Below are 26,499 nucleotides of genomic sequence, written 5' to 3'. Positions count from 1 at the left end.
AAAGGTGAATCATGCATAAGCGAATTCGGTTTGTGTTATACATGATATTGTTCCCCTATTTATAAATCGCGTATGATCGAATTTGTGTATTGTAAACATGTGTTATACAAGGACTGACTGTATTTTTATTTATAAGGTAAACTAAAAGAAAAGAAACAACATAATTGAAATAAAAATATAGTATGTATGTAATTAGTATCACAAAGAAGACTTACAGTTTTAATATTAAAGGAAACATACAAACCAATTAATTCTTTAATCTAATTTCATTTGCATAGTTTTTGTATTTTTATTTTTTTTTTTGTCTTAGATGCAATCTTAATTACAGTGCAGACATCAAATACAAAATAGTTGTTCCTTTATCAATATTACCACAGGCCAACACATTTTGGGCATCTTTTTAGAAGGCAGAGTGTGTGCTTCTTTAATTTCAGTTTTGCTGCTAACAAACACTTCATCATTTAGCTTAGTACCTAGCAGCTCTTCTGGTGTTGGCATTATTGTGGTAGCAACAAATTAAAATCCTGCCGTTCCCCCGAATGGGTGCTCCCTTTTCAATAACACCCCCAGGCAGGATGCTGTAAAGTGTATATTTTTGTAATATGCAAGAAATGGTGCAGTGACCACTTTGATATATTTTCCAATTATAGCAATGAATGACTGTAATGTTTTACAGCCATGGACACAGGAAATATATTTCATTACAAACAGTTACAGAAAATTAACACAGTGATGAAAGTTACTGATGGATATAAAAAATAACTTTTGCGGCAACAAACACAGAGCTTTCATGCTTTCTCCTTGTCATAAATTGGATATGCTTTGCAACATTTCCAGTTTAACTGGCAATTTGGCCATTTTCTTGTTAATTACAGTATCGGTTAAAAGTTTGATTGAAATTAAAGAACCCACCTTTTAAAGTATTGTACTCCTCTTCATTTTAAAAATTAAAATAAAGGGTAGTACAGTAACATTTTTTTTTTTTTTTTGGGTGGGATTTCTCAGGCACCCAACCAACTCTGAGTGGGTAACTCCACCCGAGGCATTTGGAGTGAATAGCACTATTCTGCTGGAAACAGGGATCAAAATAGGCAGAGTACTATAGTGAACAAGCACTGAATGAACTACACTAGAACAGGTGACACTATTTATTTCTCACAGGGTAAAAATGGACTTTGTAATATGTGTTAAACAAATTTTGTTATAAATGAATGTTTGCATAGAAAAGCCTGTCCTTTTGCAAGGGAACAATATGTCTCATACAAATGAAAATTTTGTATAAACAAAGTTTGTATTAATGAGATGCTATTGTATTATATAAATACAGGTTTTAATATGAAATAATGAAATTTTTAAAAAATATAGCATAATAGGAATAGTTTAAAGTCATTTTCATAATCAGGTAGAAAAAGTGCATTAAGAAAGGCTCTTACTTTACCAGAAAAAATTATGTTATTGCTAGTATTTTGTCTGCTCCTTTAATTATCACTTTTCTTTCTTCATCTTACCTACCATGGCAGGGTAACTTTGCTAATGTGACAGTGCATAAGGTTAATGATTTGTTTAAAGTAATTGATGTTATGTTTCTTCAGCAGTTTCAATCTTCAAAATATAGGAAGTCTGGCAAAATCTTCTTTCCAGAGTATACACAAGCTGATAATTTAATTCATAGCATAGTAGCATTCTGTACAACCATTCAAGTTTGGCTGACTGTCAATAGATGGCAAGAGATTGTATGTCCATGAATATCCTGAGAGAGTTCCAAATTCTGACTTGTCTGGTAGTTGCAAAGTGCCCTTAAGTTACATGCTGTGAGTGTGAATGATTTTGTGATCTGCATAATAGAAGATTTGAAGACTTCACAATCTTTTGTTGTATTCTGTTATGTTTGACATGGTGTGTGTACTATAGAGATTGTGAAAGAAATGTCAGAGATTTACAGAGGCAATTGTTTGAAGAAAACTGCAATTTAAGTGGCATATATCCATTAAAGAATGTCAAGAACCTGTGTCTGATAACTCGTGGCGTGGACAGCTGAGAACTTTTATCATTCTAGAGCAAATTGCAAAGGCCCAGGAGATTCTGGACGAACACAGAAGGATCAAACTCTGTCAGCTAAGGCCACTTTGCACTACCAGATATGTTAGAACTTGCAACTGTGTCAGTGTAATCTTAGACATGCTCTCCTGCCATCTACTGGCAGTTTTTTTTTAAAATTGAGTGGTTTTATAGTGGAACTTTGATTCTGCAAATTGAATGATCAACTTGTTTATGTATAACATCTGTTGGCCCTGAGTGCCAAATGTATTTTTGTGGTAATGTAGTTACTATGTGATTCGTGTAGTGCTCAGTAAAGTGAATCAGATTTTGTTTAAGTGAATTGTCTTTCTCTATCTTATTTTAAGTCACTATGTACTTCAGATTTTCTAAGTGGCACAGATACATTAAAGATTGCTGGGAATCACTGGCTAAAGACTTGTGGCCTGGACAGCCAAGGGCTTCCACTGTTCCAGAGCAGATTGCCTTGTTTACATTTTCTTTATAGAGCCCAGAAAGAAAACTCAGTCAACATCTTCCAAATCTGTTATACCCAGTGGGTGTACAAGCCACAAATGAGAGTATAAATCAGTCCTCCTGTTCTACCATCCCGCCATTAACAATTTACCTCCATGATGTCATATTTTCCATTAGATATTAAACCCTCTTTTCTTTTGAAAAAAAATATAGGCTTAATACTATTAATCCACATCCTCCTTGACCTTTTTCTTAGCCTGTTACCATTAATATTAATTTAGCTATTCTCCCATCCTTTCCGCTTGCCCATACCACATTTTGTTTTAGTTGCATTTAATAGGATATTTGTTACTCGAGGTAATAAACAGTCGATCAAAGCTTCTTATATTTTTTTGATCAATTCATTTGTTTTATACCCATCTCTCAGCTGCATAGGTTTAAAAACCATGTTATAAATAGCTATTTTGGCTGATTTCTCTAAATGAATTTGTCTAACTGGCTTTCTACAATTCCTGCTTTATTGCTTATTTCCATATACAATGGTGCCTTGATTTATGTGAGATCAGTATACAAGGGTTCAGAATAATGAGATTTTACTCTTGGTTCCAATTAATTTTCCTAGATCCTCTGCCTCAGACTTACGAGATTTGAATAGAAGCTGCCAAGTGACAAAAAGTTTAAACATGGATTATTGCGCAGGTGCTGAGCCACTTCAGTTTGTCTACAACATGGTGCATTGGTCAGATGTGATTTCTTGATTCTCTTATATTTTTTAATAGTTTCAATAGATTTATAGTGTTTTTTAAAATAATTTTTAAAATATGGGGCCTGTGAAGAAAAAATGATCAGTATAGTGATAAAAGAAAATTAAAGACATCCAGAAAAGAGTTAAATTTAAAACATAAATTGAAAATTATTCAAAGCAGTGAAAATCGCAAGTGTACAGGAAATATCTCTAAATGTTTAATTTTAGCATGGACCACAGTTCATGCTATGTTATTAAATAGAAAAAATAAATAAAAGAGTTGGCCAAAGTTAGTTCTGGAGACGCCAAAATAATTCATAAACATGCTGATATTGTAAATAAAATGGAGTCAGAATTATCTTTGTGGATTTGAAGAAAGCAACATGAGGGAGACTACTTAAGTTAAGGGTTAATTAGTGAGAAAGCCAAAACCACTTTCTCTAGACTTAAAAAGCCTCAACCAGTAATTAATATGGAGTTTAATGATAGCAGAGGTTGGTTTCATGGATATAAAAGTAGGACAGGTGTTAAACTGCAGTTACATCATGGTGAAGCCTTTTCAGCTGATAAACAGAAAGTTGATGAGTTTGTGGCAAGTTTTGGTGATTTGATGGAGGAAAACATATATTCATCTCACCAGGTATTTAACTTCGATGACACTGGATTGTTTTGTAAAAAAATGCCTAAAAAAACTTGCATTATGGAAGATGAGAAAATATTACTAGGCCATAAAGCCTCAAAAGACGACTTTGATGCTTGGCTCAAGTGCTTCTGGGGATTTTAAAATGAACCACTTTTAGGTAATCATTCTGAAAACCCCAGAGCATTTAAAGAACTTCAATAAGGCATCTCCCTGTAATTTTTAAGAACAGTCAAAATGCATGAGTCACCAGTTATATTTTTGATGACTGGTTTAAGTATTATTTTACACCAGCTGTGGAAAGATATCTTAAGAGCGAAAACAGCACAAAAAGTCTCTTAGTTCCAAACAATGCTCCTGTTTATGTGGAGCATTGTTTGGAACTATCTGGTTTTTATCAAAACTTCTCACTCTATCTGGTTTTTATCAAAATTAAGTTCTTCCATCAAATACTACCTCTCTGATCCAGCCTGTGGATCAAAATATCATTGCCAACTTCAAACAAAAATATGACAAGCTAACTTTTCGGCAATACTTTTCTTTTATACTACTGATGGCGGTGACAAACTCATCCTCAAAGAATTCTGGAAATCTTGTAACATCAAAGATGCCATAAATAACATTGCAGAAGCTAGGGAGGATATGAGCACTAAATGTCTGACATAAGGATGGAAAAATTTGTGGCCTGACATTCCTGCAGATTTTGAGGGATTTCAGACAGAAGATGGGAAGAGACAGGAATAAGAAGAAATTCTACAGTGTGGTGAAAATCTCGGTCATCTTGGTCTGTGGGTAACAGCTGACGATGTCGATGAGCTTTTGGGTTCTCATTGTTCTGACCTGTCTGAGGAAGAAATCGAAACCATTGATGAAACTATTTGCCTGAATCAGAGAAAGTGAGTCAAAATTAACAGCAGAAAATATTAGAAGTTACAGTTGCAGAGCAGTTAAAAACAATGCTTGGAGAAATAGATTTATTCCAGGATAGGCTTTTCAAGTCAACCAGTTTTGTAGATGCTGCAAGGGAACCTTACAGGTCTAATATTGTTAGGTAAGAATGTTACATGGTTGTTTTCCATTAAGATTATTACTGTATTTAATGCCACTTTTATACCATGTGAAATTAATAATATAGTTTATTAAGCTATTTGCCTAAACTACTATACATTAAGTTAACGTTTCAGGTATCTTACCGATACCCATCATCAGACTGTGCTGTTGGGGAAACAAAAATGGAAAGGGTTACAAATTTGAATACAGTTGCCAGTATTACAATTATCAATATTACGATTACAATTGCCATTATTACCATTCATCATCATCATCAGCCATTTTCAATCCACTGCAGGATGAAGGCCACTCCAGCAACTTTCCAGTTCCTTCTGTTTTGTGCAATGGCCATCCATTTACTACCCACAAACTCATGAATTTCATCTATCCATCTCTGCCATTGTCTTCTAGGTTTTCTTGGGAAAATTTATTCTTCTCTTGACTTCCAGCCATTTATCATTATTACAGCTAATAACTTGTCCCAGATAAGTATATGACTCCACCTTTTCAATTACTGCTCCTTCAATCATTATGTCCCTTTCTGTGGCATACTTGTTCGTCATTACTTTTGTTTTAGCCATATTCATCTTTAGTCCAAAATCCTTACTAACTGTGCATAACTGATTAAGTTTTTTCTATAATTCTCGGGGATCATGGCTTATGACCACAATGTCATCTGCAAATTGTAAATGATTTAGGTACTCTCCATTCACATTGACTCCTTTCTGCACCATCTAATCTTCTGAAAGCTTCCTCAAGGGCAGCAGTAAACAACTTCAGAGAAATTGTCTCCTTATTGAACTCCTTTCTCAGTTTTAAATTTGCATCTGTCTTTGTCTAGTCTAATAAAGGAGGTAGCGTTCTCATATATTTTTTTTCAAAATCATAATATATGGGGTATCTATGCCTTGTCTTTCCAGTGCCCGAAACATTGCCTTATGCTGTATGGAGTCAAATGCCTTTTCATAATCCACAAATTTCAGGCATAATGGTGTTTTATATTCATTTTCTTTCTCCAATAGCTGTGATATTACGTAAAGGTGATCCATAGTTGAAAATCCTGTCCTAAAGCCAGCTTGGTCTTTTGGTTGATTCTCATCAAGCATTCTTTCTAATCTGTTAGTAATGACCCTTGTGAACAACTTGTAGATGTGGGATAACAAGCTAATTGGTCTATAATTTCCAATTATAGACCAATTATTACCATTACAGTTACCAATATTATGATTTTACAATTACAACTTGCAAATAAACAATTCCAAGTTTGGATTATTGATACAATAGAACCAGGTATTAAATTAAGTAAATACATAGAGATTAAATTCTTCCTGCTGACAGACTCCTCTTGCCGATGTCCCAGAAACCTGATGTGCATGCAGACAAGAAGTGCTGCCAGTGGTTAATTTATAGGTCAGGGATTAATTCCAATACCCAATAGAATTGTTCTAGGTTTTCTATCCAAGATCTGCAGTTCTTGTGTGTTGGACTCCTGAGGTGACCTTTACTGTCCTACTCTGGTTTTTTATCCTAGATCTGGGGCTCTTTGTGTAGTGGAATCCTGAGGTGACCGTTGCTCTCCTACTCTGACCATCAGGGTTGATATACAGGCTAGTTCTGGTGGTCTAGAAGGGGTTGTATGTGGGCTACCCTTCCAGACAACTGGCCTATTTTCTTTTCCTGGTTTCTCATGTTTTCTTCTATTTTCTTATTAAAAAGATAAAAACTGCAATATTTCAAGCCACAATATTTTCATCTTTTTAATAAGAAAATATAAGAAGAAATGAGAAACCAGGAAAAGAAAATAGGCCAGTTGTCTGGAGGAGTATCCCACATACAACCCCTTCCAGACCACCAGAACCAGCTTGCACACCAACCCTGATGGTCAGAGTAGGAGAGCAATGGTCACCTCAGGATTCCACTACACAAAGAGCCCCAGATCTAGGATAGAAAACCTGGCACAATTCTGTTGGCTATTGGAATTAATGAATTAATCCCTGACCTGTAAATTAATTGCTGGCAGCACTTGTTACCTGCATGCACATCAGGGTTCTGGGACATCGGCAAGAGGAGTCTGTCAGCAGGTAAGAATTTAATCTCTGTGTATTTACTTAATTTAATGTCTGGTTCTATTGTATCAATAATCCAAACTTAGAATTGTTTATTTGCAAGTCGTAATTGTAAAATCATAATATTGGTAATTGTAATAATGGCAGTTGTAATCGTAATATTGGCAACTGTATTCAAATTTGTAACCCTTTCTATTTTTGTTTCCCCAACAGCACAGTCTGATGATGGGTATTGGTAAGATACTTGAAATGTTAATTTAATGTATAGTAGTTTAGGTGACTAGCTTAATAAACTATATTATTAATTTCATGTGCTATAAGAGTGATATTAAATATGGTAATAATCTTATAGGGTTATTTTGCATGAGCTTGTAAAACCCAAGCATACCAAGTTGGATTCCTATTTCAAAAAGACCACTACTTCAGCTGTAGAGGAACAACAGCCTCAGTCTTCAACATCAAAATGATCTAATTTATTATTTTAAACATAAATAAATTTCGTTACTTTTCACTGCAAAACCACACTTTTTGAATTTCTGAGCTTCCAGGGATTCTTAGTACCCTTACTGGGTACTAAGAATCCCTAGATGTTTTTCTGGAACCAATTGATTTTGTTAAGTTGAGGCATCACTGTATTAACTTCCATCTTCATTACTCTTTTCTTAAATACACAAAATTACTAACTTGTTCCAGTTTTTGGATCTTTACTACATGCTCATAGTTTTTCTTGTCTCTCAAAGTTTTCATACCTTTTGTTTTTGTGTAATGATTTTCTTGCCACGTTGTCTGCAATCTGTATCTGACTTATTCAGAGGTTCTTGAAGATCTTGCAAGTTATGATTCATCATCTGACAGACTTGTCACATTTCTGATGAAGGTTTTGAGTGAAAGCATTGAAACACTACAGCTCTTGTTAGGTTCATCCACAAGATTTTAATTTTATTTTATGGTAATGCCTCAGTTGACTGAAGTTGTTCAGTATGCAGATGTCCAGTGAAAAATGTGATTGAACATGTTGTGCAGAGAATTGTTTGTGGGGCATTTCTGCTGCTGGTGGCTGACAAACTTTAGAAATTGCTAAAAAGATTATACAGGCTACAAGAAATGCTTCAAGTATAAGGAAAGAAGCTATACATAAAACAAATAAAATACCACTGAAAGCAGCAAGAGAGTTTCAGTTAATGGAAATGAAGAAGAGATACTTAACTGATCATATTAAAGATGAAATGTAGTCATCAGATGACATAGGTTTGCATTTGAAGAAAAAGCTGAGGTCATAATAACACTGATCTGCATAGCTATTCATGTTTCCAAAATTCTTTCTTTATGTACATTTAGTGCAAATTCAGAAAATCCAGGGCGCCTCCATAGCCAGGTGAGCAGGAGCAGCAGTGCGTAGCACACGCTTCTTGATTAGACCCGGGTTCGAGCCCGTGACCACCAAATACGGAAGATGCGGAAACCACCGCATATCCCCGGAGCAATATGGCCTTAGTTGCTAATGCTCCTAAAAACCAAAATAACAACAAACATCTAAAAATCCTAACTTTTTACATATGTACAAACAGCTTTTTTACCATCAGTAAGAATTGTTTTTCTTAAATACACATTCCATGCATATGCATATTACTTCCTTTGTGTGTGTGGCACCTTCGTAGCTAGGTGGGAAGGAGCAGCAGTGTGTAGCACACGCTTCTTGATTAGACCGGGGTTTGAGCCCGTCACCACCAAATACGGAAAGGTTGACCATCGCATATCCCGGAGCAATATGGCCTTAGTTGCTAATGCTCCTAAAAACCAAAACAACAAACAACAACAACAACTTCCTTTGTGACTGACAGGTATAGATGTCTCCAGTTGTTTAGGGCATGTCTATTCCTCTCAAATATGCAGTATACTTCAATGATATAGTGTATATTTGCATGTTGAGACCTGCAAGTCAGGCAGCTATATCAACCTATGAAGTGTTTCTTTTTCATTCATTTGTTTTCTGGTGAAGCTGTAGTATTCTGCTTCTAACATGATTTTCATATTCTGTGAATTTGACAATGGCAACTCATGGATGTGTGAAGAATCCAAATATATTTTGCCACATTCATGGTAACTATTTTGTTACATTTGCCACAAGCTTGTTATGAAACAAAGGCAGGATATAACATCACTTGTGAGAAATATATGTGCCACATATTTTGGAATTAAATTAGGTGACCAAGATAAAAGTTGCCTCTCATGAATCATGAGCCTTCCCCATGAAGGCACACTTCATGGGGAAGGCTTGTGATTGTGGAAATGTGTTATTAATGGCTGCTACTTTTGTTCCATAAATGTAGCAAGTTATAATGCAAAGGACAAGCAGGGCATTCTCTGCGCATCAACATTACTTCAACTGTATGGCCAGTACTCCAAAAACCTGAATTACTGGTAGTACCATTTCCACCAGTTGTTCTTGAACATGTACCATGAGATCCCAAATCTGACATTTGTAATTTAGAGGATGATATAAACTATTGTGATGAAGCAGTTCACAACTCTGAACCACAGCTATTTACACAAAGTGAGCTTGACAAACTCTGAGAGATTTAAATTTATCCAAAGGTTCTGCAGAACTTTTAGGGTCAAGACTGAAATCCAAGGATCTGCTTTCCCCAGGAACAGTCTTTTCATCGTATAAACATCATGAAAAAGAATTAGTTGCATATTTTTCCAAAGAAGGCTCAGTGATATGTTGCAACAACAACAATGTTCCTCAGTTATGAACTTTTTTGCACCTAGATGCAGCATCCATATGTTGCTTCAGCAGTATCAAGAGGCCCAGTGTGCACCACCGCGAGTGTTTCGGTGGTGCCCAGTGTGCACCACCGAAACACTCTCCCATGCCTTTACACTTCTATTGCTATTATCTAATCCTCTCATCACCCTGAAATGGCAGGAATTGGACTTCATCAGACCAGTCAACATTTTTCCAGTTTTCCATGGTCCAGTTCTGGAGTTCCTGAGCCCATTGTAACTGTACCTTCATGTATTTTGCTGATAGGAGTGGAATCTGGCTTGGTTGTCATTGTGATGCCCCATTCATAACAGGATTCAACAAGTTGTGCATTGCTGAAATGCCTCTTTGGTTAAACTGTTATACTGGGTTGTTATTTATTTGACTGACTGTTGCCTTTCTGTTACTCTACACAAGTCTTGTCAGCATCAGCGAGCTGTTTTTGACCACAGTATTGCCATTGGCTGGATGTTGTTGTTGGTCCAATCTCATTATGCCTGAGACACAGTCATATGAAAACTCCAGCAGGGTTGTATTTCTAAGATACTTGTACCAGTGCATCTTGTACCGCACTGAATTGCACGCATACTGCATCCCTACATATCTGCCCACCTGCTTCATATCGCATGTTACTAACATGTTGCTGTTACTGAAGGACCATTCCATTTCATGGAAAGGGTAAGTGTACTAATTAAAGTGGCCACTCAGTGTGTCTATATATATTTTATTAATGAAACAATTTCCCGTTTAATTCGTTTATTTATAGTAGTTGTTCTTTTTAGGAATGAAATTTGGCTTGTTCTTATAAATGCCAAGGAAAGATTAAGAAAAATAGATGATGTAAAATTGCTCACCAGTGATATTGTTGTAAAAGTGCATCATCATTTTCAGCACATTCGATTTGCTAGTGGGTAAGTTTTTTTATGTGGAAGGGTTATTTTGTATTATTTCTGTTTAATTTTATGAATACATATAAATTGTATATTGATTGTCCAAGACTTGGATGATGTTTCTATATTATCTAATATAAATTCATTGGTATTGAAAAAATTTCATGAATTGAAAAAATATATTGAAGCAAAAGTAATTTTTTTTTTTTTTGTTTTGGATTTATTACATATATTTGCTTGTTATGCATAGTATTTACTGACTTTTTTGTCTCTTAAGATGTGAAAATTTAAAGTGATTGTAAAATTTCAACCATTAATCACCTGCAGCCACATTTCAGCCTTATACTCAAAAAATACCAATTTTAAATCAATTTGTGTAAAAATTATTAAAAAAATTTTTTTTTAAATTATTTTTTATTTATTTTTATTTTTTTAGATTCATCATCTTGAATATAGCCATATGTCATTTTTAAATCTTTCCAGATAGAGTTTATACTGTGTAAACATTAAATCATCTTTATAAACTTTGAATGGTAAGCAATTTGAATCACCAGATTCAAATTGCACATTTTCTCTGCTTGTTAAGAAGGAAGTAACAATTAAGCTAGTTCAAATGGGAAGAAAGTTAAAATATAACTCCTTCTGTGGATATTCTATCTTCCTCTGCTTTGCATTTTTTCCCTTTAAAAAATAATCTAACCATTTTTTGTTTGAATTCTTGGAGTCAGATTAAAATTAAGATGAGCTCAATTTCCTGCATGGAAAGTCTATCATGACCTCTTCATTTCAGAAACACATTTTAGTGCCCCTTGATGTGGGCACCTGCATGTGGTGAGGGGACCATCCTGTGATGCTCCTGCTGGCCTTCCAAATTAGCATCACTGGGATCCAGCACCCACACCTTGGTTCCAGGGTTACACCATTGGAATCCGGCATGTGCAGCCATGTGCCGCGATGTGTGGAAACTCAGAAAGTGGGGAACCTTTGAGGGGGCCCAGCCTTAATACACCACTTTGGCCCCTGCTTTGACAAGACAGGAGGTCCTGCACCGGACCGACTGGGATCAATCAGTGGGCAGTTCTTACTGCTAGGGTCAACTGCATTCCGATAAGTTTCCCTCCCTTTGGTCCTGGGACAGGATCAAGGCTTATTGGGAACATATTGGAAACATTTTTCATTTTTTATCCATCGCCATACTTTTTACGTAGGTTGCTGAACATTTTTCGATACATAAAGTTCCTGACTTATGTAGCATTTGAACTTATGTTTCGTTATTTATATTTTTTTTATATAATTTCACTGAAGATTTCAGTGAAGGGGACACCCATTTCACCATAATAACGTAAAAACCCACAGCATTCCAGCTATTGGTATTATCGCAAATGCAATAAGATCAAGTTTACTACCCGTTTATTTATGAATTGCGCTAACAGAAAAGCCCAGTAACCTGGAAAGTGCAAATTGTTTTATGGTAGTAACCTCCAGAAATGTGCTTTAGTAAAATGTGAGGTCGCGTGGGGTGATAATAGTGAGTTTTTGCCTAAACTCTGTGAAGTTCTTTTCAGAAAATTTAATTTTGACTGTTATCATGGTGCCGTCTAAGAGAATAAGTGACAGCGCCACTAGTAAATCTATTAAGAAAAGGAAAGCAATCGATTTTGATCAGAAAATTAAAATAATAAGAATGTATGAAAATGGCTAAACATTAACAAGTATCGCGCAGAATTCAGATTTGTCAGTGTCAACAGTGGACACAATAATAAAAGGCAAAGACAGAATACGATAATGGATGAAGGGATCAGCATCAAAGAAGTCAACTATAATAACCAAAGTTATGAAATACATATCAGTTTTTACTGTACAGTAACATGTGTTTTTTCTTCCTTTTGTTTTCTTTTCTTATGTGCCACTCTGGCTACTTTACTGCTGTCCCCAGATAAAGTTTTTAATTGAACTAATTAAATATATATAACTATTTTTCTTCATTCTTTTGAGGGATATTATGTGGTTTTTGTAATTTTTGGCATATCAGGGATATAGTAGCATTATTTTATTAGTCATTCATGAGTTAATTAAAACTTGACTTATGTAAGAAGCCCTGGAACCTATCTCTTACGTATGTCGGAGACTTACTGTATTTTTAGATTATCCAGGAATTTTTTTTTTTACCATCTATTCTGGAAAATCGAGAGTCTACTGTACTTGGATTTCAGAAAAGCTTTTGATACTGTTTCACATGGAAGACTACTGTACAAATTGGAGCAGTATGGCATTAAGGGCAAGTGCTACAATTGATAAAAGGGTGGTTGAGTGGGAGAAGACAGAGTGGTAATCAATGGATATTGCTCTTTGTGGACTAATGTTATTAGTGGTGTCCTCCAGGGTTCTGTGTTGGGCCCATTGTTGTTATTGTTGTTATTTGGTTTTTAGGAGCATTAGCAACTAAGGCCATATTGCTCCGGGGATATGCGGTGGTCATTCGCTGACCTTTCCACATCCTCCGTATTTGGTGGTCACAGGCTTGAACCCCGGTCTAATCAAGAAGTGTGTGCTACGCACTGCTGCTCCTGCCCACCTGGCTATGGAGGCACCTGTTGTTTTGTATATTTATCAATGATATTGATGAAGGTATATCAAGCTTAATGTTAAAGTTGGCAGATGATACAAAGGTTGGGAGGATTGTTAATGACAGTATGCTGCTGCAACAGGAACTAGAAAAGTTGGGCAGATGGGCTGTGAAGTGGCAACTGAAGTTTAACATTGACAAATGCAAAGTACTGCATATGGGTAGCAGTAGCCCCAGAGAAATGTACAAACTGGCTGGTGTTACACTCAGGGTAGTAGAGAATGAAAGAGACGTGGGGGTAATTGTGCAGTCTAAGTGAAAGGCTAAAGTTCTGCAGATTGGAGCATCTGGAGATTAGGCACCTGTGAGGTGATCTGATTGAGGTGTATAAAGCCTTGAATGGGTTGAGCACCCTGAATTCTGATGGGATCCTTCCACTTGTTCAGATTACGAACCTAAGGGGGCATAAATTCAAATTAAGAAAAGACAGACGTAGAATAGATGTGCGGAAATTTGCCTTTAGCCAGCGGGTGGTTAATTGCTGGAACAAACTTCCATCTGTCGTTGTGGAAGTTGATAGGTTAAATAAATTTAAGGAGGAACTGGACAGGCAATTTGGAGGGAATGGTGTGAATTTTTTTTTTTTTTTTTTGACTGATGCTGCATAAGCTCATACACTTGCTTTCTTGCATCACATGCCACTACTACTACATTCGATCTTGCATTCCGTCGCCGACTTTGGTGCTTGCCTTTCAACATTAGATTTGTGATTTTGTTCAAATCTTTGAACACATTTAGTTGATGTAACTTTCAGCACATCACCACAACTTGACTAAATGAAATACCTCACTGCTCGACAAATGCGAAGTAACTGAATGAAGTAGTTACTTTAACGAGTTGTTCAACTCTTGAAAACTAAAAACCTGATTTGAAATCTAGTTATACATCCTTGTAGAGCTCTAAAAGGGCAACAATTTTGTTGCTTACTGTTTTTGTCTAACATTTATAGTTTTCAAGATATTGCGAAAACTTTAGACTGGGGTTCAAGCCCGTCACCACCAAATACGGAGGATGCGGAAAGGTCAGGGAATGACCACTGCATATCCCGGAGTAATATGGCCTTAGTTGCTAATGCTCCTAAAAACCAAATAACAAACAAACAACAATATTGCGAAAACAAACTTGAAAATTCTTGAATTTTTCAACTCTCTCAACTTTGCATCGCTTTTTTTTTTTTCGGGAACCATAAGAACTACATCAAAACTATTTATAGATGTAAAAACTATGTTTCCTACTGAACAATTTTATTGCTTATTGTTATGACTATCTGTCATAGTTTAGAAGTTATTGAGAGTGAAAGTAACCAGGCACAATGGCAAATGACCAAAATGTGAACTTTTTAGTTTTTTCGAAAAAAATGATATTAAATATCAAAATTTCTAATTTTTTTCTTGCATATTCATCGACAGCATTATATAACCGACAAAATAAGTATAAATTGTTTATACTATTGTCTATTAGTTTTGGAGATATAACAGCAGTTAGACGTTTCACTTTTCTTGACAGCCTGAATGCTGGGTCTACACCCAGCATAGACATTATTCACATCAAAATAACTGGTTTAACAATATCTCTGAACAAGCTGTGAATAAAAAGAAAGGTGAAAGACTAAAGTGACTCCAAAATCCATTAGATAATGAAGCTGAACAAAGATATAGAGACAGCTGTAAGGAAACTAGGAAGGTAATTAGACAACAGAAAAGACAATTTCAACAAGACCAACTGAAGGAAATTAAAAATCAACATGCTTCAAATAATCAAAGGAAATTTTATCAAGCAGTTAAAAAACAAAAATCAGGAACCCAAATGCTGACTACTATAGTCAAGGACAAAAAGAACTAGATACTATCTACTGATGAACAATTGCTGAAAGATGGAGAGAATACGTTAGTCAACTGCTAAATTGTAAAATGCCTACTTCAACCTTTGAGCAGAGCCATTTATATACTTGTGGTGTATACCCACAAGAAAACATTGAACTGTTAAAAAATAATAAAGTTCCAGGCCTGGATGGAATTGCCTCTGAATTAATTAAAAATGGAGAGAAAACGCTAACTAAAGAACTATATGAATTAATCATATTAATATGGGAAAAGGAAGAAATACCAGCAGAATTGAAGGACTCACTAATACTACCAATTTATAAAAAAGGAGATATACACGAATGCCATAACTACCTAGGAATATTGCTACTCTCTTCGTGCTACAAAATTCTATCAAACATCCTACTAAAAAGAATTACCCCATTTGTTGAAGACAACATAGGCATATACCAAGCAGGATTCTGAAGGAATAAATCTACTATAGACCAAATCTTTATCTTAAGACAAATTTTGGAAAAGAAATAGGAGTACAATCAACCAGTTACATAACCTTTTTATCAATTTTAATAAAGCTTATAATTGTATGCATAGAGAAAGCTTATGGAATATTCTAAAAGATTTTGGTATTCCACAGAAATTGAAAAATCTGATAAAGATGTGCATGGATGGTAGTAGGGGTATTATTCTTTCTAATAGAACCAAATCAGAAGCATTCAATATCACAAAAGGTTTACGACAGGGTGATGCCCTTTCACCAATATTTTTTTAATCTTGCTTTAGAGAAATGTATCATGGAAATAAACAAAAAGGATACAGGTAGAACAATGATTCTAGGATTTGCAGATGACATAGATCTAGTTAGTGACAATCCAGAAAATGTAAAAAATACGTTTAAAAAATTAAGAATAGCTGCTGAAAAAATTGGACTCCAAATTAACCAAGAAAAAACTGAATATTTAAAAGTCACAAGAAGTGATAACAACCAAGACATAAATTTTATAATTGATAATTCAAACTTTAAAAATGTAACCTCATTCAAATACCTAGGCTGAACGATAAATAACAAAAATAATACCAGCATAGAAGTTAAGGCTAGAATCCAGGCAGGAAATAGAGCATATTTTTCAATTCAGCATCTTCTGTCATCTAAAATTTTATCACATGGACCTAAAATAGACTTATACAAAATCTGCATTAGACCCATAGTGCTATACAGAGCAGAAACCTGGAACACAACTATCCATGATAACAATATGTTACAACGATTTGAAAACAAAATACTTAGAAAGATAATTTGGACCCATCAAAGACAACCAAACGGAAGAATGGAGAAGGAGACATAATATAGAACTCTACCAAAATTATAAATTGCACGTTTACGAAATGAAGGCGATGCGACTTAGATGGTTAGGACATATTGAAAGAATGGAAGATTCCAGTGCACCAAACAAGAATACCAATATATACCAACAGGTAAAAGACCAAGAGGATGCCCCCTGTCAACAATGGAAGGACAATGTGCAGCAGGACCTGGAGGAGCTTGGAATAACAGCCCCTGGACTGATCGAAGGAAAGAATGGTACCAAAGGAGTGTGCCATTCTTGATTTTTGTCATTATGTCACACTCCTTTGGTACCATTCTTTCCAGGGAAAAGAATTACTGCTTTCCAGGGGAAAGAATTACTGCTTTCCAGGGGAAAGAATGGTACCAAAGGAGTGTGACATAATGACAAAAATCCCTTTTTTATTTTGCAAATTGCTTTCAGCTAATACACCAATATGTATGTACTAGATATTGCCAAAATCATGTAACTTGAATAGGTTAAGTTTAATTGTAATTGCCCCATATATATTTGGTGATCCCATATAAAATATGACCCATTATAAACTCAAATAAAATAAAATAAAAATTTAATCAGGGCTTTTAAAAAATAAACTTCATTTTCTGATGAATCAATGGTTAACTTTGTTTTTTTGTAATATTTATGTATTCATAAACAGCTAAATATTAATGAAGTAGAAAAATTAAACAAAATATTCATGAAATTTTTATAATGTGTAGGCCACCAGCTGAAAAAGTTCCATACATGCTTTCATCATTTCTTGCTAAAAATGAGGAAGAGATTCAATATGTTCGTAATATTACAGACTTCTTCCTTACCATTTTACTTCCTGTTGAGTATGCTAGATGTCGTCCCTTACGTCACCTTCTAAGAGAGATTACAACTCACTTTGGTATGTTTTTAGGATATAGGAGTCTGCAGTATATTTTTATAAAGAGAAACCACATACATGCAAATTAACAAGATAACAGTAAATTTTATTGCATCATCTTTTTCATTTTTTTCCCACAATATTGCAACTAAAGCAGTTTTGGAGACTATTTGTTTGATCATAAAGGTGCCAAGGACAAAAATAAATGTTTTTAAATTTATTTAGATTTTAGATATATTTATAGAAAAAAATTGTTACCCTAATTTTATTCAAATAGTCTCTTCTTTTACAATTTGTTATAAAATATTAATATGTAATACACTGTGTCCATTAAAAATTTATGACATTGCTATTTATATATTACTGCTTAAAAATTTGGTATTTAAAATATAAGTAAAGGAAACAAAATGCCAAAATTATAAATCTACTAATCTGCTTATATAACACTACATTGTAATCAGAATAAGATTTTTTTTTTTTTTATATCAAAACCCCAAACTATGTATATATTAAGTGCAATAGCATCCTAGTCGTAAACCCCAAACACCAGAGGTATTGGAACCTATAGTACTTAGTACTGTGCTTGGGTTGGAGGTTGAGAAGACGACAGAAGATATTTGATGACATTAGACTTGAATTTCTGTAGACTGTAATTTTCAGGAAATACGTATGAAGGAAGGTTGATCCAGAAAACGGCAGTCGAATGAATAAATGAGGAAGATGAAAAGTTGGTTCTGTGAGTTTGAAGTTGGACAGTAAATGGATGTTGGCTGGTGGCAGCACGTGTTCGGACTGTTTTGAAAGAGAGAGCAGGAATTATAGAAGCCAATTCAGAAGAACAGTGCCCATGGAAGCATCTGTAGAAAAGGTATGCAGCAGAAACAGTATGTCTATGAGACAGAGAGTGGAGAGACTCTGTTAGAGAGGAGTCATTAATTAACCTAACTGCTGTCTTCTGAATGGAATCTAGAAGCCTGAGAAGGATTTTGGGGGCATCACCCCAGATGTGGGAACAATATTCTATGGTAGAGTGGATTTGCGATTTATACAGAGTGAACAGCTGCATTCTGAACAGTGAATAGAGTGAACAGTGAATATCTACATTCATACATGAAGAGTTATTCAGGAAGGGGATTGCCAGAGGTGAAGTAAACTCTCGCAGTGAGCTAGATGATTTTTTAATAACTGAGAGGAAAGTGGAGGAGAAATTGTTGAGGATAAACATAAAAAATCGCCCGGGGTGGATGGGATCTATCCAGTTATATTAAAGGAGGCAGCAAAGGAAGTTTTTTTTTTTTTTTTTTTTTGATTTGGTAGTTGTTGGCGCATCGGCTTCTGTGGCCATATTGCACCTCCAAAGGTTTTTGCAGTACAGTGATCCAAGCCCGAGGCGGGAATCGAACCCGCGACCTTTGGGTTGCCAGGCAGGTACTTTACCCACTCGGCTAGCCCGGTCGGCAGCAAAGGAAGTAAGCAAACCCTTAGCCATAATTATGAGAGCTCCTTTGGACTCAGGGGAGGTACCCATAGACTGGAGATGTGCAAATGTGACCCCAATTCACAAAGGAGGATCAAAGGCTGACACAAGTAATTATAGACCTGCGAGTTTAACTTCTGTTCCAGGAAAATTAATGGAGGCACTGGTTAAAGAAGCACTGCAGGATTATCTAGACAAAACTTCAGTTATAGCTCGGACACAGCATGGTTTTGTTAAGGGAAGGTCTTGCCTGAACAATTTGATTGGATACTATGATGCAGTCACAAAAGAACTGGATGCAGGGAATAACTTTGATATCATATATTTGGACCTTAGAAAGGCTTTTGTACTGTTGCACATGGAAGACTGCTGCACAAATTGGAGCAGTGTGGCATTGGAGGCAAATTGCTGCTATGGAAAAAGGGATGGTTGAGTGGGAGAAGACAGAGTGGTAATCAATGGACACTGCTCATCGTGGACTAATGTTATTGGTGGAGTCCCTCAGGGTTCAGTGTTGGGTCCATTGTTGTTTTCTGTATTTATAAGTGATATTGATGATGGTATATCAAGCTTAATGTCCAAGTTTGCAGACGATACAAAGGTTGGCAGGGTTGTTAAGGACACTACTGACATTATGCTGCTGCAACAGGATCTGGAACACAACTCTGTGGTTACTACACTGACAGTGGTAGAGAATGAAAAGGACCTGGGGGTAATTGTGCTGGCAGATATGAAGTTTTTCTGAGCAGTGCAGATGAGTAGCTCATGGTTTTTCGTCAATGATATACAGGAATTTTTCTAGCAGGGATAAGGAGATGATTATTCCCTTGTATAAGGCAATGGTCAGGCCACCCCTTGAGTACTGTATACAGGTCTGGAGGCCTGATTTGAAGGATGTAGTTTTGAAGGAAGGACGAGTATAGAGAAGGGCAACAAGATTAGTGAATGGAACAAAGGGTTGCTCTTACGAAGAAAGGCTTAAGTTTTGCAAGTTACAGTGTCTGGAGACCAGGCACTGGCGAGGTGATCTGATAGAGGTGTATAAAGCCTTGAATGGTTTGAGCATGCTCAATGCTGATGGGATTCTTCCTCTTGCTCAGAATAATCACCTGAGAGGGCATAAATTCAAATTGAGGAAAGACAGATGTAGGATAGATGTGCAGAAATTTGCCTTTAGCCAGCAGGTAGTTGGTTGGTGGACCAGATTTCCATCCCTTGTTGTGGAAGTTGATAGCCTAAATAAATTTAAGGCTCATCTGTACAGGTATTTCGAACGAACAGAGGGGTGAAATCAAAGCATTTTTTTTTTTTTTTTTGGCTGATGCTGCATAAGCTTGCTTTCTTGCATCATATGCCTTTACTAATGCTAATGCTAGCACGTGTAATAACCTACTGTTGTGGAAATGATTCCCAAAAGCATGTTGCAGATGCTCACACTGAAGAAATATTTCTCTTAGCCATTAAATGATCCTAAACTGCATTTTCTTAGTAAGTGACAAACCTTCTGCCAATATTATTATTGATTCATGCTCTTAGTGACAGTGACAAACCTCTATCAATATTATTATTGATACTGACAACTGAAAATGACTTAAACAATAGCACATTTGTCTGCTCACAAGAAATCAAACTAAATTTCATTAAATTTTTGACTGAGTTTCACTTCAACACTACCTGTGCACATTATCAATGATGATGATGATCAGCCAAAACACAAATGGTTTTACTGTGTTCATATCACTGAAGCACTATATAATTTCCTTGTTGAAATTATGACAAGAATAGCATATAATGCTGGTATATTAACAATTTCCTCAAACATAATGAAACTAACATATATGAAACACGAGGAGTACACAGTGTGTGTGTGTGTGTGTGTGTGTGTGTGTGTACACGTTACAGCATGTGGTAACTGCTGGAGTCAGTGACAGTTCTCTCTCCCTGAGTTGGTCCTGAAGCTTATCACAGACATTCTTCCAGATATGGTAGCTAGGGCTGCTACCCGAAAGAAAAACACTGATAAAACTGATATTCAGGTCCTATTTGTGAATCAAGTGGACCAAATTTCAGTAATCTTGGATATTTCTCATGCAAGGTCAAAAGAAACACTACACCTAGTATACAGGAGCTGCTGAATACTAAGTGTGAATCAACATAAGCAGGGGATGAGGTGTTGTGTCCACATTACACAGAGGAATGGCTGACCCTTCATGTCACCAGGCAATGCTAGGTGGTCAGTGACTCATCACCCTGTTCAGTACAATCCATGTAGAATGCCTGATGTAGCTGAGCAGTCAGATGTGAGAGTGCATTAGCACATGCTCTTTGAGCAGACTGTGGCCTAAGCCTGTGACTGCTAAATGTGATTTATGATTGTATTCATGATTTATTGTAAACCCCTCTGACCTGGTGGTTGTGCCCGGAGTATGAACATAAACATATATTTTCCAGAGGAAAGCACTGCAACCTCCATCTCATTTGTCATATAGTATGAGTCAATCTTTTGAGGGTATGATGTGGGATCCACTGTTGCTTACATTTGATGGGTACAGATTTAAAATGGGATTTGCAGGCCAGCTGATAAATAGTCCACCAGAAGTATTACCTCTCTAGGAGGCATCTGGATTAGTGTATAATCTCACTGCTTCTACTCTGCTAGCCAGTAACTGGTGGATCTAAGTAGTTTGTGTGTTCAAAGGGTACCATTGAGGCAATGGTACCTTTTGATACCAAGGGGCTGGGTATATTATTGCTGTGTGTGTTTGCCCTATCTAGAAATAAATTTGTTTAATTCATACCACACACACTCACTCTCTCTCATTTACTTTGCTACTAAATGCATCATGAATAGTCAAACCCATAGAACAAATTAACTGCAAAAAAAATTTTTGCAGTTAATTCATCATTCATTTCGTAAATATTCTCATTTCCCCTTACAGTCAGCCAAGCTCATCTTACTTTTTCTGACAGAATTTCAATTATTGGTTGTCTTAACCACTATTCATCTCAGTTGTCCTAATTATCACTCAACGGTTCCTTTCACTTCAAAGGTGGTACTCATGCATATATCCACTCAGATATTCCTTGTCACAGACTTCCTAATCTGAAATCCCCCTTTTTGATCTTCTCTTGCTTAAAAATCTCTTTACTCCAGTTTGTCAAATTCCTGTTATGTCTGTCATTCTCCCAACTCTGCACTCACACAGGACTTTTTGAGTTCCTTTCTTTGAAACTTGACTTTCTGCAATCTGAGTTTTCTAATATTTAAATAATTTTTCTTGGTGATATCAATGTTTATAAATTTGGCTTTCTTCAATTTTCTAGTTGCTTGGACCCATCTTGTTGAGATGAAGAGTCTTTTGCAGTTAATAATAATAACCTTATGCATCTTATTCATTTATAATGTCCTTGTAGAAATACTTATAGAAATATAAGTAAGCCCAAATAGGTTTAATAATTATGCAAATTTTAGTCCATAATTTCAAAGTTTTTGTGATACACTCAAACCATAATGTAAGAGTTAGTTATTGTGATTTTCATTCATTTCTATTTTGCCATTCTTTATTTTCTCTTTACAAAAGTAGGCATTTTAAGGTGGTTAATGGAGAAATTGTTTTTATATTTATAAGCAAAATATGTTTTTTTATTAGTTTTATACAGACTAGTTGAGCTGGTGTGCGATCCTGATTTTATCAATCAAAAATTAATTGGATATCTAAAATGGCAGCAGGAAGAGATGGAACGGCATAATAGGACATATGCATATGCTGAGACATATGAAGATTTTATTGATTTGATCAATCAGTGTCGTGAAGTTGAAGATTTAAAGCAAATGAGGTAAGATAGACAGTTTTTATATAAACAGTAGCTTACCTAATAAAGGAATTTATGTATATGTCAGAATACCATGATGATCCAAACACATTTTCAGATCAAAAATTCAGCATATTCCATCATGTTGACAATAAAATACCAGTCCAGGTATGCTAAATTTCAGTGTTTTAACATGTTATTAACAGATTTAAACATTATTTATAATAGTAATTGCTGCATGTCAAGTCCTGGAGTTCCAACCTCTGCTGTCACCACAGAAACCATAAACACTGCGTCTGTAATCATGAGAGAAGATTATTGTATAACAGTAGGGTAAATGGCAGAGATGCTGAGAATATCAGTAAGAAACATGCATGGTATTCTCTGTGAATGTTTGAATATGACACGTGTTTGTGCATGCTGGATTCCAAGACTAACACCTGAGCAACAGCAAGTTCTCATGGAGATTTGTTAGGAGCTGCAATGGATGGTTACTGAAGATGGGAAGATTTTGCACAAGGTGATAATGTCAGATGAGACATGTCTTCTTCATTTTGACCAAGAAGGTATTCAATAAAGTTCACTTTGGAAGTTTATGGCATCAGCAATACCACAAAAGTAAAATTGTAGCTTCTGCAGATTAGTCACTTTTTAGTCACTTTTTTTTTTTTTTTTTTTTTTTTTTTTTTTTATGTGAACCCCAAACACGAGAGGTATTAGAACCTATAGTACTTAGTACCGTGCTTGAGTTGGAGGTTGAGAAGACGAAAGAAGATATTTGTTGACATTGGACTTGAACTTCTGTAGATTGTAATTTTCAGGAAATACGTATGAAGGAAGGTTGTTCCAGAAAACGGCAGTTGAATGAATAAATGAGGAAGATGAAAAGTTGGTTCTGTGGGTTTGAAGTTGGACAGTAAATGGATGTTGGCTGGTGGCGGCACGTGTTCGGACCTTTTTGAAAGAGAGAGAGAGAGAGAGAGAGAGAGAGAGAGTGGGAATTATAGAAGCCAATTCAGAAGAACAGTGCCCATGGAAGTATCTGTAGAAGAGGCATACAGCAGAAACAGTATGTCTATGAGACAGAGAGTGGAGAGACTGTTAGAAAGGAGTCATTAATTAACCTAACTGCTGTCTTCTGAATGGAATCTAGAAGCCTGAGAAGGATTTTGGGGGCATCACCCCAGATGTGGGAACAATATTCCATGGCAGGGCGGATTTGCGATTTATACAGAGTGAACAGCTGTTTGGAAGAAAAGTAACGCCGAGAGCGAAAGAGAAAACCAAGTTTTTTAGATGCAGAGGAAGCAATATTTGTAATGTGCTTGTGCCAAGAGAGATTAGAAGTCAGGGTAATCCCCAAAAGAGATATATCATTTTCCCTATAAATCGGAGTGTCACTAAAGATAAGCATAGGAGCAGAAGAATCCTTTTTTGTGAGATATAAGACAAGACTGAGTTTTAGAAGGGTTGAAATCAACTAAGTTGTCTTTGCCCCACTGGAGAATTACCTGAAGATTCGCATTTAAGGAATTTGTAGCAGATTTTTGAGAAGTTGAAGCTGATTGAGCAGGAAGATTTCTCAAAATGGAAAGTGGAATGCAATGTGCTATCATCGGCAAAACTATGGATAGGATTTCCAGTCAATGGAAGAAGGTCATTAATATACAAGAGGAAAAAAGTGGGGGAAAGAACTGAATCTTGGGGGACACCAGTGGAGAAGTTAGAAGACAGAGAGCCAACTACCATCACCCTCAGTGAGCAATCAGAGAAAAAACTGGATAACCAATTACTAAAAACAGTTGGCAAACCATAAGATGGAAGCTTGTTTAGAAGACCTTTATGCCAATCACGATCAAAAGCCTTTGAGATGGAAGAAGGTCATTAATATACAAGAGGATATTAATATACAATATGTATTTCACCAAACTTTTCCATTGAATTTATCCATAAATGGGTAACATAAGCCAGAATATCACCAGTGGATCGACGCTGACGGAATCCATGCTGGTGATCGTTGATCAGACGGAAAGTTTCTAGGTAGTTTAAGAGTTGGCTGTTAATTGATTTCTCCATTACTTTAGAAAGAGTAGAAGTAATTGCAATGGGACGATAATTGGATGGGAGGGATTTGTCACCCTTTTTAGGAACTGGCTGGATATGAGCAAATTTCCAAGCAGAAGGAAAAACACCTTTGGAATAAGAAAGTGAAAAAAGGCGGCAAAGAATAGGAGTAAGTTCAGGAGCACAGGTTTTGAGAACAAGTGGAGAAATACCATCAGGACCTGGAGCTTTCTTAACATCAAGATTCATCAAAATCCTTCTGATATCCTTTTGACGGAAGACCACAGGAGGCATTGAATGGAGCGTTTTGGGAATGGTGGGAGGTGTTTTACCAAGATCATTAATCATTAATTAATGATCTTGGTAAAACACCTCCCACAATTACCAAGTCACCTCTGTTTTTGACATTCAAGGAATGGTTTATTGGCATGCTGTGCCACATCATATAACTGTTATATAGGACCTTACTACAGAACTGTACTGCACACTTTGTGGGATCACATTCGTTGCAAATGAGCACAACTGCACACAGGTGGGTGAATGCTGCACTATGATAATATGAGACCTCACATTGTTCATACTGTCATTGAGTACTTAGCCAGCATTAATGTCAAATGTGTTCCTCATCTGCCCTACAGCCCAGACATTGCACCCTGCAATTATTTTAATTTCCAAGGTTAAAGAAGGAGCTACAAGGAAAACGCTTCCAGTCATCAGAAGAAGTTGTTAAGACATCAGAGGAGATTCACAAACGCTTGGTCAAAAAATGGCTTTCACCATGTTTTTGAAGAATGGCAGAAACATTGGAGTAAGTGCATTTCACATTTCATCCAGTGGGGACTACTTTGAAAAGGACCATCAAAATATTGATGATTAATAAAGGTATGTTGTGAAAAAAAAATTATGATCATTCTCTCTGTTGAACAGCCCTTGCATAATTGTAATGCTGAATTGAATTTGTTTCAAATTAAATTAAACTTCATATTTTTGACATGTTTAAATTCATATTTAATTCCTAATAAAATAATACTTCCATGCATGGAAAAAAACAATCAGTGGAAATTTAATAAAAATGTTCTGTTTGTACTCTAGACTAGCTGCATAAGTCAGAGTTATAATTAGTTATAATTAGTTTTATAACTAATCGTTTTGATAAGAATATTATCATTAAACTCACTTAGTATTCACATGGACTTTAACTGTAGTCTAGCATGGCTATTACTGCACTTAACTCAGCTATGCTTTGTACTTTATCACATTGATGAGGAAATACATCTTTATACCAATTAGGAAAGTTTGCAATGTTCCAACCTCCATGAGTCAACTTGTGGAGTGAAAGATGTGCATTAATTATGATTGTATATTTGCATGTGACAACCCCTCGACGTGGGCACCTGTACATGGTGAGGGGACCTCCCAGTGACGCTGCTGGACTTCCAGACTAGCATCACTGGGATCCAACGCCCACAGCCTAGGTTCCAGGCTTACATCAATGGAATCCGGCGTGTTTACCGTGCGCTGCGACCCGTGGAAATTCGGAAAGGGGGATCCTGGTGGTTGAGGGGCCCAGCTTCAATACACCACTTTGGCCCCTGCTTCGACAAGACGGGTGGTCCTGGAAGGCCCGGCTAGGATCAATCGGCTAGTAGGCTCGCCTGCGAGGGCCAACCGTGTCAATGCCACGCCCCTACCCTCATGGTCCGAGGGACAGGATTCAGGCTGGCGGCGGTGCGGGTATAGTGTCTGGGTAGCCCTGGCGTCCCACTCCCGAGCGCATTTATTGCATGCCGGGTAGTGGGCGTCCCTTTGG

General features: G+C 36.3%; 1 protein-coding gene across 1 annotated transcript in view; it reads left to right on the top strand.

The window, feature by feature from the left end:
* The window catches only part of LOC150090896 (sorting nexin-25-like), a 325,882-nt gene that overhangs the window by 25,742 nt on the left and 273,641 nt on the right, over positions 1–26,499 (top strand). The window contains exons 4-7 of the mRNA XM_090376672.1: positions 10,438–10,460; positions 10,549–10,693; positions 17,184–17,356; positions 22,463–22,649. Coding sequence (XP_090232798.1) covers positions 10,438–10,460; positions 10,549–10,693; positions 17,184–17,356; positions 22,463–22,649 — 528 coding nt within the window. The remainder of the gene's footprint in view (positions 1–10,437; positions 10,461–10,548; positions 10,694–17,183; positions 17,357–22,462; positions 22,650–26,499) is intronic.

Source organism: Mastigoproctus giganteus, chromosome 1, assembly GCF_048544385.1.
Source record: "Mastigoproctus giganteus isolate SK-2022 chromosome 1, ASM4854438v1, whole genome shotgun sequence".
NCBI lineage: Eukaryota > Metazoa > Arthropoda > Arachnida > Uropygi > Thelyphonidae > Mastigoproctus > Mastigoproctus giganteus.
This window is presented reverse-complemented; position numbering and strand designations above follow the sequence as displayed.